Raw genomic sequence first — 16,678 nt, forward strand, 5'->3', positions numbered from 1 at the left:
CATAGTGATTAGAGGGAGATGCTGGCATTGAACCAGGTCTCTCTGAAACCAAGGCTTTCCCCACCCTCTCAGGTGGGGAAGAGGTACAGTTTCTGACCCCAAGCATTGCTTCAGGACATTCTGTCCCCAGCTTCAGAGCTCAGCAACCTCCAGATGGTATGGCCGATCAGTTCCCCATGTAGCCTGGCTGAGATCCACTATATCCTTGGAACCACAGGGCCTCAGACTCCCACTTAGGTCTCCTGCTGCCCACACTCCTGCCTTGATCTGCAGCCCAATAAAGGCTGGGCCACAGGCAGCAAGACTCGGTGTGCTTGGTTCCTCTTCTCTTGTGTTTTCCCCAGTGGCCCCCTGCCCCCGTCTAGAGCCCTGTGGCCATGACACAGCTGCTTCTGCTTTTTGTGGCTCTCCTGGTCCTGGTTCATGTGCCGCCAGGTAACATCACCTGTGTATGTGTGTGTGTTTGTGCATGTGTATATGTGTATGTGTAGAAATGAAGGATAGGTTCTCAGCTTCTGGGGGACAGAGGAGGCCTAGACCAGCGTTTAAGTTCTGGCCTCACCACTGACTTGCTGGGCAGCTTAGAGTGAGTTGCTGAATCAGCCTATACCTCTGGTTCCTCATTTTTAAAATGGGATTTACTCAACAAATATTCATTATAAAGATATTTACTGTGTTCCAAGCACTATTACAATTTCTGGGAATCAAGCAGTGAAAGCAAACAAGGTTCTTGCTTTCATGGAGCTGATATTTTAGTTAGTAGAGACAGAAAATAACCAAATAAACATATAATATGTTAGAGATAAGTATTGGTACTACGAAGAATAAAAGCAAGACAAAAGGTTAGTGTGTCAGGTGCATGTGGGGAGTGATGGAAGAGCTGATGGGGATGGTTGAAAAAGACCTCTGATACTTTAAAAAAAAATTTTTTTTTATTTTGGAACATTTCAAGTGTACATGAAAGTAGAGAGAATAATACAACGAACAAAGCAAGTTAAAAAAACTTTTTATTATGGAAAAATGTAAACATGCAAAAATGGAGAATAACATAATGATGAGTTTTTAAAAGAACCCTTCTTATTTTAGAAAATTTCAAACATAAATCAAAAAGTAGTATAAAAACCCCCATGTATCCATCACCTAACTTCAACAATTATTAACTTGAACCAATGCTGTTTTGTTATTCACCTGCTCCCTCTTCCTCGGTGAATTATTTTGAAGTAAATTTCAGATGTCTTATTTTACGTGAGGTGAGTTTGAGCAGAGATCTGATTACAGTGAGAGTACGAAGGAGATCATTGCAGGCAGAGGAAGCAGCAAGGACCAGGGGGCAGGAGGTGATAGATGTGCTTGAGGAGCAGTGAGGAGGCCAGGGAGGCCGGAGCGGGGAGCACGAGGAGAAAAGTGGATGGAGGTGAAGTCCAAGATATGAGGAGGGGGCAACGGATCATGGAGGAGAAAATAATAACTTCTGTATCTCAGGGTTGTTGGAAGGTTGAAATGCGATGGTGTGTTAAGAGTAGTTGTTATAGGAACTGCCCTCACCTGGGAGTCAAGGTCTTGGGTTCTGGTTCCAGACCCACCACTTACTGGTTAGAAGAAGTTGGGCAAATCCCTTCCCTTCTTTACCTGAAACATGAGAGGGGTTGGCCTAGAATGAGCCCTGGGTGCTCCAACTCTCTAAGCTGTCATTCTGATAACTTTGCTTTCCATTTATTGAGCATGTACTATGTGCCTGGCACTGTGCTAAAGTGATTAAATCGCCTATAACTGCCCTCTGAAAGAGAGTTGTACAGAAAATGAATCTGAGGCCAAGGTTACTCAGCTGGGAAATGGCAGAGCTGGGATTTGGACGCAGGGGGTCTGAGCTGGGTTCACACCGCACCGTTAACCATTGCACTGTGTGCCCCCTTTGGAGCGTGGATTCTTTGCCTCATAGAGATTTTGATGCCAGCTCTGTATCATTGTAAGATTCTCTACCTTGGCAGGATGAGGATGGGCTGAATAACACTTATGGGTAGGCCCAAGGTATCATGTGAGGATTCCTTGGGATCTCTTTTAATCCAGGGTGAGGCAGGGAAGTTTTTTCCCTCCACCTCCTACTCAGTCCCAGTTCTTCCGAGTTGCTGGGTCATATATCTAGAAATATCACTGTGACAGGCCTAAGTTGTCCTCCTCTCTCCTCACCTCCCACACCTGCCCTAATTGCATCACAGCACCCTGATCACTTACTTCAGGGCACTTACCGCAACTCTACTTATTGTATTTATTTGCTTGGGTTTTAACCCCCTTCCCTGTCAGGTGGAAGCTCCTTGAGGGCATGGACCATGGCCACCTTGTTCACTGTGATACTCCCAGTGCCCCATGTTTGCTGAATGAATAAATGAAGGAGCTGCCCCACCCCATGCTGTGACCAAAGACACTTGGAGGGGATCTTGACCCAAAGCCTCACCTTTTTCATGGCCCATGGTTGGAAATTTCTTCACTAAATCCTAACATTAAACAGGTCCCCATGTGTACAATGCAGTTTGAATAATGGTTACAAGTCTGGACTCTGGAGCCAGATGGCCTGGATTTGAAGGCTGGCTCTGCTCCTTAATGGCTGTGTGACCTTGGGCAAATTTGTTAATCTCTCTGTGCCTTGGTTTCCTTCACCCATATACTGGGATTATACTAAGACAAACTATAATCGAATACTGTTTTTATGAAAAGTGCTTAGAGTGTACTTGGGGTGTGGGTTAACCTGGATGAGAAATTCATCTCTGATTTGTAACCAGTGGTTTAAATTATGATGTGTGGGTTAACCTCGACTGAGATCTGTGGTCTAAATTATAACTGATTGTGTTATCTATGGCTAGTGGTCTAGCCTGTTACCTCTAGTCTAACCCTTGACCTGTGGTCATAGCTCTTGTTTTGTGGCCTAACTTATGACCTGAGGGCTGCTCTACGACCAGAGTCTATCTAACAAATGACTAAAGAGCTAATTGGTAGCTTGTGGTCTAACTTGTGGTCAGTGGTCTAACCTGTGACCTTGATCTCTAGTTAAATCTGTGACCAGTGATATAACCTGCAACCCCTGGGTGGCTCTGTGACCTGGGGTCTTCCCCTGCATAGGGAGAAGTGAATTCAAACGGTGCTGGAAGGGCCACGGGGCCTGCCGGCCTTACTGCACGAAGTACGAAACCTACATGCACCTGTGCCCGGATGCCTCCCTGTGCTGTCTCCCCTATGGACTTAAGCCTCTGGCCTCCAAGCCTGCAAATGTTTAGCTGGTTCTGGGGCTGACATCCTTGCTCTCCAATAAAACACAAGCTGCCAGCTGTCTCCTCTTGTCACTGCCTTGCCACCCCTGGGGCTGGGGTGAGGGGTGGGGGAGGTCCAGAATGTGGGAGGGCTGGAGGGATGGTTGATGGAGGGAAGTGAGGTATCCGAGGAGAGTGGGCATTAATGACCACTGTAAATGGTTCCGGTCCAGCCTGTATCACTTTCACTCCATCTAACTCCGGAAAAATTACTCAACTTCCATAAGCCTTCCCAGTCTCCTCATCCGTAAAATGGGGATAATGATAATATCAGGAGATTCGGAGTTTATAGAAGGAATGCAAAAAGAAAGATAGAGATAATAAGAGTTAATAGTAATGATAACAAGAGATAATAATGGTAATAATTAGTAATAATAGAGTTAATAATAAGCCTCTGGTGTTCAGAATGAGATGGTACATTCGGCTTGAAAGGCAGGGCCTGTTGAAGAGTGAAAGGATTTTTCTATGTTCATTTATCCTCTACGTTAGTATTTCAAGAGGCTGTCCAGGTAGAAAGGACCATGAGGATTTTATGAAAGCGAAGTTTTCACATATGCAGGGAGGGGTGACAGAGGAAAAGTCTGCCTCTCCCAGGACCGAGGAACTGGGAACAGCAAGGCAGGGAGAAAACATGAGCGGAGTCCGGGAAGTAGGTAGACAGACGTGCATTCTAATTACCCTGTATCAGGATTGTGTTTGGCTGAAAAAAATAGGAAACTCAACTTGTAGAGCCTTATGTTTCTTACATCAAAAGAAATCTGGAGGTAGGTAGCAACCATGTCAGGGCAAACATCTGGGATCCTCTTGGGTAGCAAATGGCTACCAAAACTTCAGGCATAACGTCCTTGTTTAAAGCAGGAAGTGGGGGAGGGTTGGCATGGGCTAGTTTCTCACTTGCACCAGGAAAGCAAAAACTTTCCCTGGAATCCCCCTCAGCAGACTTCTGCTTACTTCTCATGGGCCAGAACTGTGTCACAGGGCTACTCCTGATGTAAGGGAGGCTGGGAAAGAAATTATCCAGCTGTTTTAGCCTCTATAGTAAACTTGAGCTTGGGAGAAAGGGAGTTGGAGAAGACCCTTGGTGTTGGCCCACTTTCTCTCTGTGACTGAGCCCGGAAAGGGGCAGGCACGTTGCACAAATTGAGGGGAAGGCCAAGGGCAGAAGGGCTCTTGTCCACTGTCCTTTGAGAGTTTTTGGAGAAGGTCAGGGTAGCCTTGGAATAGGAGAATGGACCTTGCATGGCCAGGCTAAGAGAGGAGTGGTGAATTTCAAAGTACTTAACCTCAGAAGGGGTGCTGAGCCTGAGGCTGGAGCACAGTCTTGGAGGCCGCCTGCTGTGCCAGGTGTTAACTCTTTAGTTTCTGATATGAGAGGGATCTGGGGATCCCTAGGTTAGACAGAAGCAGCTGGAGTGGAGGAGGAGACACCCCAGGGCTTGGGGCAGCACCTTTTACCAACCAGGAGGGAAGCACTGCATTATTTAATAACAAAGCATACCACCGGAATATCAGTCCTGCCTCTGTACCTTCCTTAGTTTCTGGGTGGCCTAGACATTGAACTGATTGCCAGTGGGCCTGTTTTAGGACCCAGTGTGGTGGGGGCGAGGTGGGCTTGATGTCTAGAGCCTAGAAAGAGGATAAGAACCCCAGACAAGGCCACAGAATGACAGAGAGCTGGCATGAAGTGACGTGTCAGTCTCCTGTCCCACTAGGCCTCAGTGAGTCTGAGGGATGCCAGACCAGTTCACCAACGACTTGACCTGAGCTGGAAGCAGTGGATGTTCTCAGTGATAGACTCAGACTACCCAGACTCCAGCAGATGCCAGCCAGCACTGGACCATCCAACCTCCTCATTCTTACCCCGGCCACCATAATTGGGAGGAGCAGGGAGAGGAGAGGAGGAATCCGAATCCCTGAGCAATTTTACCAAATAGATTAAGTCCCTCAGAACTCAAGAAACCTCAAGAGACTATTTAAATTGTTGAATTAAGCTGGACTGAACTAAATTTAGTTCTGTGCTCAGACCCCTTCCCCCTCAGTTGTTTTACAAAGAATAAAGAAGCTGTGTTTTCTTTGTACACTCCCAGATGTAGTGCAAGGGAATTTGTGACCTTCATGCAGTGGAGATGGTAATGACTTCTAGGAGTGAGGAGTCAGACAGACTCAAGTTCATACTCTGACATGTACAGGCCACAGGCCATGTGATTGGGGCAAGTCACTTCCCCTGTCTGATGCCAGGATCCTGCTCTTCAAAATGGGCATAATGACAGCTCTTTGTGGGGTAGCTGTGGGGTCAGATGGGAGCATCTGGCACTTTATAAGTGCTCAGCAAGTGAAAGCTGCTGCAATCGCTATCACTTCTATGGAGCAAGAGGCATGCCACTGGCCTTCTCCATGGAATTTCAGACCTACCGAAAATCTGCAATAGTGCAAAGAATTCCTGTAGATCTTTCACCCAGTTTTTCCAAATATGAATATTTTACCACTATAACCTTTTCATTTCCTCCCCCATATATATATACCTATACACACATACATATATAATTATACGTGAATATAGTTTCATATATATATATGAATACATCTATATACATATACACACATACATATGTCATTATACAGGAATATAGTTTCATATATATATATATGGCAGATATGATACCCTTTTATACCTAAATAGTTCAGCGGATTTTTCCTAAAAACCAAAGTCATTTTCTTATATAACCACAGTACAATTATAAAAATCAGGACATTAACATTGACAAATTTCTATCGTCTAATCTTTAGATTAGCTGCAGAAAATCCCTGGATCACATATTCCATTCAGTTGTCATGTTTCTTTGATCTCTTTTAATCTGGAATAGTTCTGTAGTCTTTCATGACATTGACGGTTTTGAGGCATCCAGGCCAGTTGCTTTGTGAAATGTCCCTCAGTTTGAGTTTGTCTGATGTTTCCTCATGATTGGCTCCAGCTTTGGCATTTTTGGTGGGAATTCTACAGAAGTGATGCCGAGTTTCTCTCAGTCACGTCAGAGGCAGCCATTGTCCTTCTGAAGGTTGAAACAAGACAAAACAGATGAGATAGTTTTCTGAAGCTTACACATTTGCAGGGCTATTTCCCATGCAGTATCCTAACAGACCCTCATCTAAGCCTATGGCCAAGCTTCTAAATCCTAAGAATGCACCTAAGAAGCCAAGGGAAACAAAGCAATTCTAGGGCGGAAGATTCCTCAAGATAATTTACAGATGAGGCTCCCAAGCCCAGAGAGGGAAAGTGACTTGTCTAAGGCCACAGAGCTCCCAAGGCACAGAGCTAGGACTTGGACTTAAAGCTTTGGACCTCAAGTCAAGACCAGTTCTGACACAAAAGACCCTGAATAGCCAAAGCAATCTTGAGAACAAAAAACGGAGCTGGAGGAATCAGGCTCTCCTGACTTCAGCCTATGCTACAAAGCTACGGTAATCAAGACAGTATGGTACTGGCACAAAAACAGAAATATAGATCAATGGAACAGGATAGAAAGCCCAGAGATAAACCCACGCACATATGGTCACCTTATCTTTGATAAAGGAGGCAAGAATGTACAATGGAGAAAAGACAGCCTCTTCCATAAGTGGTGCTGGGAAAACTGGACAGCCACATGTAAAAGAATGAAATTAGAACACTTCCTAACACCATACACAAAGATAAACTCAAAATGGATTAAAGACCTAAAATGTAAGGCCAGACACTATAAAACTCTTAGAGGAAAACATACGCAGAACACTCTATGACATAAATCACAGCAAGATCCTTTTTGACCCACCTCCTAGGGAAATGGAAATAAAAACATAAATAAATGGGACCTAACGAAACTTAAAAGCTTTTGCATAGCAAAGGAAAACATAAACAAGACGAAAAGACAACCCTCAGAACGGGAGAAAATATTTGCAAATGAAGCAACTGACAAAGGATTAATCTCCAAAATTTACAAGCAGCTCATGCAGCTCAATATCAAAAAAACAAACAACCCAATCCAAAAATGGCCAGAAGACCTAAATAGACATTTCTCCAAAGAAGATATACAGATTGCCAACAAACACATGAAAGAATGCTCAACATCATTAATCATTAGAGAAATGCAAATCAAAACTACAATGAGATATCATCTCACACCGGTCAGAATGGCCATCATCAAAAAATCTACAAACAATAAATGCTGGGAGGGTGTGGAGAAAAGGGAACCCTCTGGCACTGTTGGTGGGAATGTAAATTGATACAGCCACTATGGAGAACAGTATGGAGGGTCCTTAAAAAACTAAAAATAGAACTACCATACGACCCAGCAATCCCACTACTGGGCATATACCCTAAGAAAGCCACAATTCAAAAAGAGTCATGTACCACAATGTTCATTGCAGCTCTATTTACAATAGCCAGAACATGGAAGCAACCTAAGTGTCCATCGACAGATGAGTGGATAAAGAAGATGTGGCATATACATACAATGGAATATTACTCAGCCATAAAATGAAATGAGATTGAGTTATTTGTAGTGAGGTGGATGGACCTAGAGTCTGTCATACAAAGTGAAGTAAATCAAAAAGGGAAAAACAAACACCGTATGTTAACACATATATATGGAATCTTAAAAAAAAAAAAAAAAAAAAACGGTCATGAAGGACCTAGGGGCAAGACGTGAATAAAGATGCAGACCTACAAGACAATGGACTTGAGGACACGGGGAGGGGGAAGGGTAAGCTGGGACAAAGTGAGAGAGTGGCATGGACATATATACACTACCAAATGTAAAATAGATAGCTAGTGGGAAGCAGCCGCATAGCACAGGGAGACCAGCTCGGTGCTTTGTGACCACCTAGAGGGGTGGGATGGGGAGGGTGGGAGGGAGGGAGATGCAAGAGGGAGGAGATATGGGGATATATGTATATGTATAGCTGATTCACTTTGTTATAAAGCAGAAACTAACACACCATTGTAAAGCAATTATACTCCAATAAAGACGTTAAAAAAAAAAAAGAAAAAAGACTAGCTCTGAAGTAGAACAAGAGCCACCCATTGGTACGACAGGCCAGAGTGAAGGGGAAGCTTTGGGAGGAAGGGAGCTCCATGGCACTGGAGATGTGCAAGGTGAGCCAAGTGGATGAGGGATTTTTGCTCTGTATAGGTGCTTAGAAGTACTACGCAGAGCATAGACATTCCCCAGAGAATCACTGAATGGCTGAGCTAATGATAATAATAGATCAGTTAGCCTTTAGTAAGTACCAACAGCTTTACATACATCATCTCACTTAATTCTCACAGTCGTAGGATATTATTATCCCCTCTTTTTCTGTAAGGCAACTGAAACTCTTAGTTAAGCAAGTTGCCCAGGTTGTACACCCAGTAAGTGGTGGAGCTGGCACTCCACCCTGGTCCTCTGGACTTGATTTTGTCTTCCATGCTCATCCTTTTTGTACTTTTAAAATAACATTTTTCTTCTAATTGTAAAAGTAATACATGTTCAATGGAGAAAACTTAGAAAACAGAGAAGCACAAATAAGAAGGCAAAAGTCGTCAGTATTTTTGCTATACATAAATACCTACAAATAAAAAAAAACATTAAATGTGATTTACAAATAAAATGGAATCAAACTGTACATTTTTTGTGTGTCTTGGTTTTTTTTTCTTAGTTGCCAGTGTATCATGAACATTTTCCATATGTGCTTAGTCTTCCAAAACAAGATTTTTAGCGCTAAAATGCCTCCTGAACAATTTTTTTAATTTCCAATTTTTATAACTGGAGTAATATGCTTAGAACACATTATGGGAAAATAAAACAGATGAGCTTCAAAATATTCACCACTTTTTCATAATCCCTGTTAGCTTTTGTTACGTATTTTGTCAGAATGGATATATACATTTTTATATAACTTTAAAAATGTTATATGTATATTTTAAAAAGTTACAATATATGTTTGTGTATATATAGTGCTCATATATAAAATATGTAATATTCATATATATATGTATTTTCACATGCTTCAGAGTTTCTTCAGTTAGAATAGAGGTTAGAGGAGTTTCTCATCCTGCTGATCTGCTGGATCCCTTTGGGCTTACAAGAAAGGAAAAGAACAAAGTTACAATGATGGATACCGTAGGAGGTTCAGGGTGGGTTTTTGTGACTCCCCACCCCCTTCCCCACCTGGGTTCTTGATGGCAGAGTGTTGAGTGGAATTTTTTATTGTGCCAGGGCTACATTTAAGTCTGAGAGCCAGGTGACAATCACATATGGCCCAAATAACTCTTGAAAATGGTTCAGGAAGTTGCCTTTCTGGAGACTGACTTAGAGAGCTTTCCTCCATCAATGGAGCACATCGTGTTTCTCTGGTGATAACACCAAAGGAAGTAATAGTTTATGTTTAGGGGCCATTTTTATGAAAGATAAATATCTCTGTGCAGTGGAATCACACAATGAAGTGTGATGTCTTCATTGACAGGTACCTTCTTTGTGTAGAGATTGAGACAATTCCCTTCTCCCACTCATGCAGCCACTGGCTCAAGGAGGGATTCTCCTGGTTTATTTGGACTGCTATTGTTCATATTTGCAAAACATTTATCTGACAAAGGACTCATTTCCAGAATATATAAAGAATGCCTACAAATCTGTAAGAAAAAGGCAATCTAATAATGGAGTGGCCAATATTTAAACAGACATTTTACAAAAGAAGATATACAAATGGCCAATAAGCCCATGAAAAGATACTCAAAATCATTAGGCATCAGGGAAATGAAAATTAAATTCACAATGGGATGCCATTACATACCACCAGAATGATTAATATAAAAAAGGCTGACCACAGAGAGTGTCGGTGAGGATATGGAGCAACTGGAATGCTGATATGTTGCTGATGGGAATGTAACATGGACAACCACTTTGGAAAAATAGTTGCAGAGTTACTGACAAGAACAGAAATATGTATATACAAAGACTTCCCTAATGTTTGTAGTGGTTATATTTATAATATCCCATAACTGGAAAAAACCCAAGTGGATTGTTTTTATTTATAATATCTCATAACTGGAAACAACACATGAATAGATAAATTGAGTTACATCCATATGGTACGATAACAGTAAACAACAATAACAATACACTGAAACATACAACATGAATTAATCTCAAAAAACATTATGTTAAACAAAAGAAGCCAGATACAAAGGTGTACATACTGAATGATTCCATTTATGTGAATATTTGAAAGTCTCCCAAGTGCCCATCAACAAATGATTGGATTAGGAAGATATGATATATAGCAATGGATTAGTACTCAGCCATGAAAAAGAACGAAATACTGCCATTTGCAGCAACATGGGTGGACCTAGAGAATATCATGCTTAGCGAAATAAGTCAGACAGAGAAAAACAAATATTATATGATATCACTTACATGTGGAATCTAAAAATTAATACAAATGGATGTACATACTAAACAGAAACAGACTCACAGACATAGAAAACAAACTTGTGATTACCCAGGGGGAGAGGGAAGGGGGGAGGAACAAATTAGGGGTATGGGATTAACAGATACAAACTACCATATTTAAAATAGATAAGCAACAAGGATTTACTGTATAGCACGTGGAATTATACCCATTATCTTGTAACAACCTATAACAGAATTTAATCTGCAAAAACACTGAATCACTATGCCGTACACGTGAAACTAACACAATATTGTAATCAATTATACTTCAATTAAAAAAGAATCCTGCTTGAAGGGTCAGGTAGACACAGGAAAAATAAAGAAGGCAAAATTAATTTAATTTAAAAAGTAAGAAAATACCAGTAAGTTGAATGAAAAAACAAAACCCCCCTTGTCTCTTTCTCTCTCTCTCTGAGCACGTGGAGTTGAATTTGGGTAAGTTATCTTGTTTATGATGCAGCTCCATTTGTCTCAAAAGAATAGACGATCCTGGGAGAGAGGACTCTGTTAATGGCTAGATTCTCACAGGGGAGATACTGCCCTCTAGGGGTTACTTTGGGAATTTGCCGGGGGCATTTTGTGATCATCCAAATTAATGGACCCCTTACTGGAATTTGTAGATTGGGGGACCCGGGAAGCCAAACGGAGGGGGAAGGGTAAGCTGTGACAAAGTGGGAGAGTGGCATGGACATATATACACTACCAAACGTAAAATAGATAGCTAGTGGGAAGCAGCCGCATAGCACAGGGAGATCAGCTCTGTGCTTTGTGACCACCTAGAGGGGTGGGATAGGGAGGGTGGGAGGGAGGGAGACGCAAGAGGGAAGAGATATGGGAAATATGTATATGTATAACTGATTCACTTTGTTATAAAGCAGAAACTAACACAGCATTGTAAAGCAATTATACTCCCATAAAGATGTTAAAAAAAACAAAAACAAAAACAAAAACAAAAACAAATGGCATGCAACATGTGTGACTGTCCTGGAAAATGAAGTATTGATCCATTTCCTCCCCCAAATTCAAATGTCCTGTTCGATATTTATGTAGGTGAGAGCCCATCTGTAATTCTCTGAGCCCAGAATCTAAGGCTGTTTTGCAAGTATTTTTTGCACACTGAATTTTCCTGGAATGAAATTACGGTGTAAATCAAGGAATAATTATATTTTGTTTTGGTTAGAACTTTACCGTTTTGGAAAGCTGTTCACCGTTTTGGAAAGTCAGGACACAGATAGCAAGCACTTTAGGTTGTATTTGAATTTGCACACGTAACACACCCATTGGGGCCTGCATTTGTAGCTGTTGCGCTCACGCTATGCACAAGATCTGACTACTTCATTACATTTTTAAGTGTGTGTACACAATGAAATACATATTATTATAAAATAGGTTCTTTTCTCTCCTTTTATATTATAATTTATTTTTCTTGAAATTCTGTGAGTAGATAGGTTACAATATTTATGAATTTTATTTTTTAGGGCAGAAAATATTTATTATAAAAAGGAGCACTGGGTTGAATAGGAGTGAATGTCAAGCTCTTACTTAGTGGGATTTCATGAGGGGGATGAAGAGAGGGGCCATCCCCTTCCTCAGAATTCCATCAAGAATCCCATGTTTCATTGATGTTCATTTCTCTCTAAGCATAGGGACTCACTGTTTCATGGGGAGAGGAGCAGACATACGTATTCCTCCCTATAGAAGTCACTGCAAGGATACAGGGAGATGTGAAGATATGGGACACTGTGCATGTGCCATCCATTTATACTCTTCTCTGCTCACAGCCTTGGGTGAAGTGACAGTCATATGTATAACACAAGGTCCCCTTCCCCTTGCCCCAGACACAGTTGATTGGACATGAGATGTGCAAGCCAAGCTAATCCCATAGGCTGGCCAGTGACCTATGAGATGGGTTGGTACAAAATGATTAACTGGATCAATCAGATTCTCTGTTACAAGAATTTTAATTGGGAAACACAGAGAATAAAGCAGTTTATAAATGGAGTTGAAGCTGAAAAGATGCCTTGAGAAAACTCAAGACTGAAGAGTAGGGTGGGTAGTGGGAGGAGGGATGGGGTAAAGCATAATATGAGGAAGCAGAAACTGCGAGTCAATACAAGTGATTGGAGGGAAGGCAGACAGTTCTCTACTTTAAAGCATAAATTTGTTCCTGAACTTGTCTTTTAAATCCAAATATCAAAGTATTGTGTGATCTACCACACTGCCTGCCTCTCAGATCTCATCTTGTATCTCTCTTCCCTTGTACACCTTTAGCCACACAGCCATTCTTTCAGTTTCTGGAACAAGCCACCCTTCCCTCAATGGCCTGAGCACATGTTGCTCTACCTGAAGTACTCTTCTGCAAATCCCCTCCCAACTCTTTGCAAGCACGATTTCTCATCCTGTAGATCACAGGTGAAATGCCACCTCCTCAGAGAGGGTTACACTCGTTACTCATGGAGATCCACCTCCCTCACGACCTCCCTCCCTTATTCTCAATCACTATACTCTTCATAGCCTTTACCACCATATGTAATTTGAATTTATTTCTTGTCTCATGTCTTTTTCTCCCACAGGTTGTAGACTCCATGATGGCAAAGACCACGTTTGTCTTATTTACCAACATGGTGCCTGGCAAATAGTAGGTGATCAATAAATATTTGTTATATGACTAAATGAACAAATGAATATATGTTTTATGGAGATTATGGTTCAGTAGATCTAAGACATGGTTAAAAAAATCCTTAGTTTCCCAACATTTTAGATGCAATTTTCAATGATATATTTCCAGCATTATGTAAATGTTCATTAATTTTGCTTCACTTTTTCCTAATTTGAACCCACAGTCCAATGAACATCTGGTTGAGGCTAAGGATCCCCTGATTTTGGCATGCCTAATGATTTCCATTGTCCCAGTTGTATTAAGCTTATGATTCCAATCTTTCATATCACTAGCATTAGCACTCTATTTTTTCTGTTTTCCATTAATTCAACCAATATTTATCAAATACCTACTATGTGCCAGGCATTATTCTAGCTACTGAGGATTCAGCAGTGGACAAAACAGACAAATTTCTGCTCTTACAGGAAAAATCCCTTACTGATTTGCCTCAATAGAGAATCATGGCTTCTCCCTTAAATTCACAGACCAAGAGGCCCTTGACTGAAGTGGAGACTGGTCCCTTAGAGGAAGGAAGGACTCTGTAAAAATGCTACAAGTATATACTGGAAATGTTTCTTCAGGCTAAAGCACCTGTGGCCATTTACCAGGGTGATTTTATACTCGGGAAAGGCAATGCTGTTTCCGAGTTGACACTAATAACTAGGGACCCAAAATGCCATGTGTCAAAATTGGAGGATATATGGAGGTCAGATGATACCTACATTTTTGGACCAAGAATATCTCACAATTGAACCATTGAATCCCCCTGAACCCTTCGGTGAGTTCACTCCATTTCTGAATGTATAATTAGAATAGACATATTTTGTAGTTGGCAGAATTTCACATTGGCTCCCTGACCTATGGAGTGAGGGCTACTATTGCAGAAATGGACAAGTGGAAGCCACTGAAACTTTCCCTACATACTATAGTAGAGAACCAACAGCAATATTGTTTCCCTGGGGAATTGCAGAGATTAGAGCCACCATCAAACACTTGAAGATGCAAGGGTATTGATTCTTATCACATTCACATTTTATTTTTCCCATTTGCCCTGTGCAGAAGGCAGATGGAACTCAGAAAATGACTGTGAAACATTTCTATATATCTATCTATATCTAGATATCTAGATCTATCTATCTATCTATCATCTATCTATCTATCATCTATCTATCTATCTATCTAAACAAAAAACGATTGATTTGCAACATAGCCCAATCCTCATCAATTCAATGCAGCATAGGAGTAGAAAAGAGTCACACTGCAAGGATGACAGTTAACTAATTCAGATGGCAACTCTGCAGAGACAGAAGTGGTAAATACCTGGACTTCACTCTCTCCTCCAAAAACCTTGCTGAGATCACCCCACTCCTTAAACCAAACGGGAGGCCAGAGGCAGGAGATCCTATTGATGCAGTCCTTCCAGGGGGTCAGACAGCTGGGTGGAGAAAGGTGGGGAATGGAACTGGAAGACCTGGAGGGCAGAGGGAAGGGTCTCCTGGCCTTAGGAGTTGTGGCCCCTTCCTGTAGTTACTAACACCTGGATAACTTCAACTTCATTTTTGGCTTCAAGTGTTCCAACAAATGTGTGACCAATTTCCTGTATTAAATCCCTTTTTTGGAAATACCTACTCTGTTTTTTTGTTTTCCTGACTGTACCCTATCTTTAGGTAAAATAAAATATTTATTTTAATGCTCAGGTCTTTGACAGATAACCGTAACATATGTTCAGTGTACCTTTATCACATTCTCATGGGGGGCAATAAACAAAATAAAGAAAAAAATATGGTAGGTACTGACACATACTGTGGGGAAATTCAAGCCCAAAAGAAGCAAGAGAGAGCAGTTTTTGAAGAAAAATTTAAAATAAGGTATTTAGGAGAAGGCTGCAGTGAGAAGGTGATATTTGAACAGAGACCCAAAAGATGTTAGAAAGAGTCGTTCAGGGGATTGGGGATGAGAGTGCCAGTGAGAGGGAACAGCAACTGCAAAGGATGTGAGTTGGTGAAATGCAGCAGGACCCTATGGTCCTTGCCCCCCATGTCCTCAGCCTGTCTTTTGTCTGTGGAAAAACTTTAGCCAAAGGATAAGCTTAATCAGAGAAGTGAGAAAATGCAGAAACAAAGGAAAACAGTCCAACAAGACTAAATAATAATAGTTTCATCATTAAGCATAGTCAAGGACCTTTAGTTCCTCCTCAAGGGCTATAGATAATATTCTGAGCCATATCCTGTGAGCTATCTTGAAAATACTGAAACCCCCCAGTTGCCAGCATCCAAAATAAAATAAACTTTCCTTTCCGCCAAGCTTGCTCTTTATTAGCTTTATTGGCTTTTGAGCGGCGAGCAGCCGGACCCCACTTATGGTTACATTTGGACGATGCCTGGTGCGTCTGAGGAATAGCAAAGAGGACAGGATGGCTTGAGTGGAGTGAACCAGTGGAAGAGTAATCGAAGATGAGGTCAGAGAAATAATGGAGTCCAGGCTGCGGGGGTGCCCTGTAGGCTATTGTAAGGGCTCTGGCTGTACTCTGTGTGAGATGAGAAATCACAGGAGGGTTTTGAGGAGAGGAGAGCCAGAATCACTCTGGTTACTCTACTGAGAATAGACTGAAAGTGGATAAAGGCAGAAGGAGGGAAATCAGTTGGAGGCCAATGTAACAATCCGGGTCAGAAATGATAGTGGTTTGGACCAGGATAGTAGCAATGGAAGTGGTGAGAAATGGTTGAAGACTGGTTGTGCAGTAAACTGCTATAATGTGACAAGTGGGGTTCCACAAATGTCAGCAGGTAAAATATGGGTCTCATCATTGAAATGAGTGAGGAGTGTCTGTGCAGCTAGCAGACTGGAGTTCTCGTCCTGTGTGTGAGGTCCAAATTTGTCTTTGTGATAGCTGGCGTATCAAGCCATCATGAGGCGGTGTGGCTTCAGTTTAAATATTGATGGTGAGGATCCTGAGTGAGGACAGCGGGGGAGTGAGGGGAGTGGAAGGGAAGGACTGGGTGAACCTTCCAGGATATCAGCAGTGATTCCAGGAGTCTTCCAGTTAGATGGCGCCCAATTACCAAATGGGCAATAGCTATCAGAGAAGATTGGGCTGAAGGAACACCGAAGATTTGGGGATGATCTGTTGCCTGAAATGGGTTGTCTGCCATTTGTATCTATATTTGCAAAATAATTCTTAACTTGGGAAGTCCTCCAAGATCTAGCCCTTGTCCACCTCTTTGGTTTCATCACATATGATTCAGTTACTCTAT

At 41.8% G+C, this 16,678-nt stretch overlaps 1 protein-coding gene across 1 annotated transcript; it reads left to right on the forward strand.

Moving 5' to 3' along the window:
* The first annotated feature begins 377 nt into the window (after positions 1-377).
* DEFB124 (defensin beta 124) lies at positions 378-3,269 on the forward strand. The gene is made up of 2 exons (XM_068524742.1): positions 378-435; positions 3,115-3,269. Exons 1-2 carry the CDS (start codon positions 378-380, stop codon positions 3,267-3,269), a joined length of 213 nt encoding a protein of 70 aa, XP_068380843.1.
* The last annotated feature ends 13,409 nt before the right edge of the window (positions 3,270-16,678 follow it).

The sequence above is a fragment of the Eschrichtius robustus genome, chromosome 16 (genome assembly GCF_028021215.1).
Source record: "Eschrichtius robustus isolate mEscRob2 chromosome 16, mEscRob2.pri, whole genome shotgun sequence".
In the NCBI taxonomy this organism is placed as follows: domain Eukaryota; kingdom Metazoa; phylum Chordata; class Mammalia; order Artiodactyla; family Eschrichtiidae; genus Eschrichtius; species Eschrichtius robustus.

What these genes read in the sequence shown, in the direction of transcription:
- DEFB124 (XM_068524742.1), top strand. Translation starts at nt 378, where the DNA reads ATGACACAGCTGCTTCTGCTTTTTGTGGCTCTCCTGGTCCTGGTTCAT. An exon ending in CCTGGTTCATGTGCCGCCAG is followed by an intron (nt 436 to 3,114) that starts GTAACATCACCT and finishes TCCCCTGCATAG; the next exon opens with GGAGAAGTGAATTCAAACGG.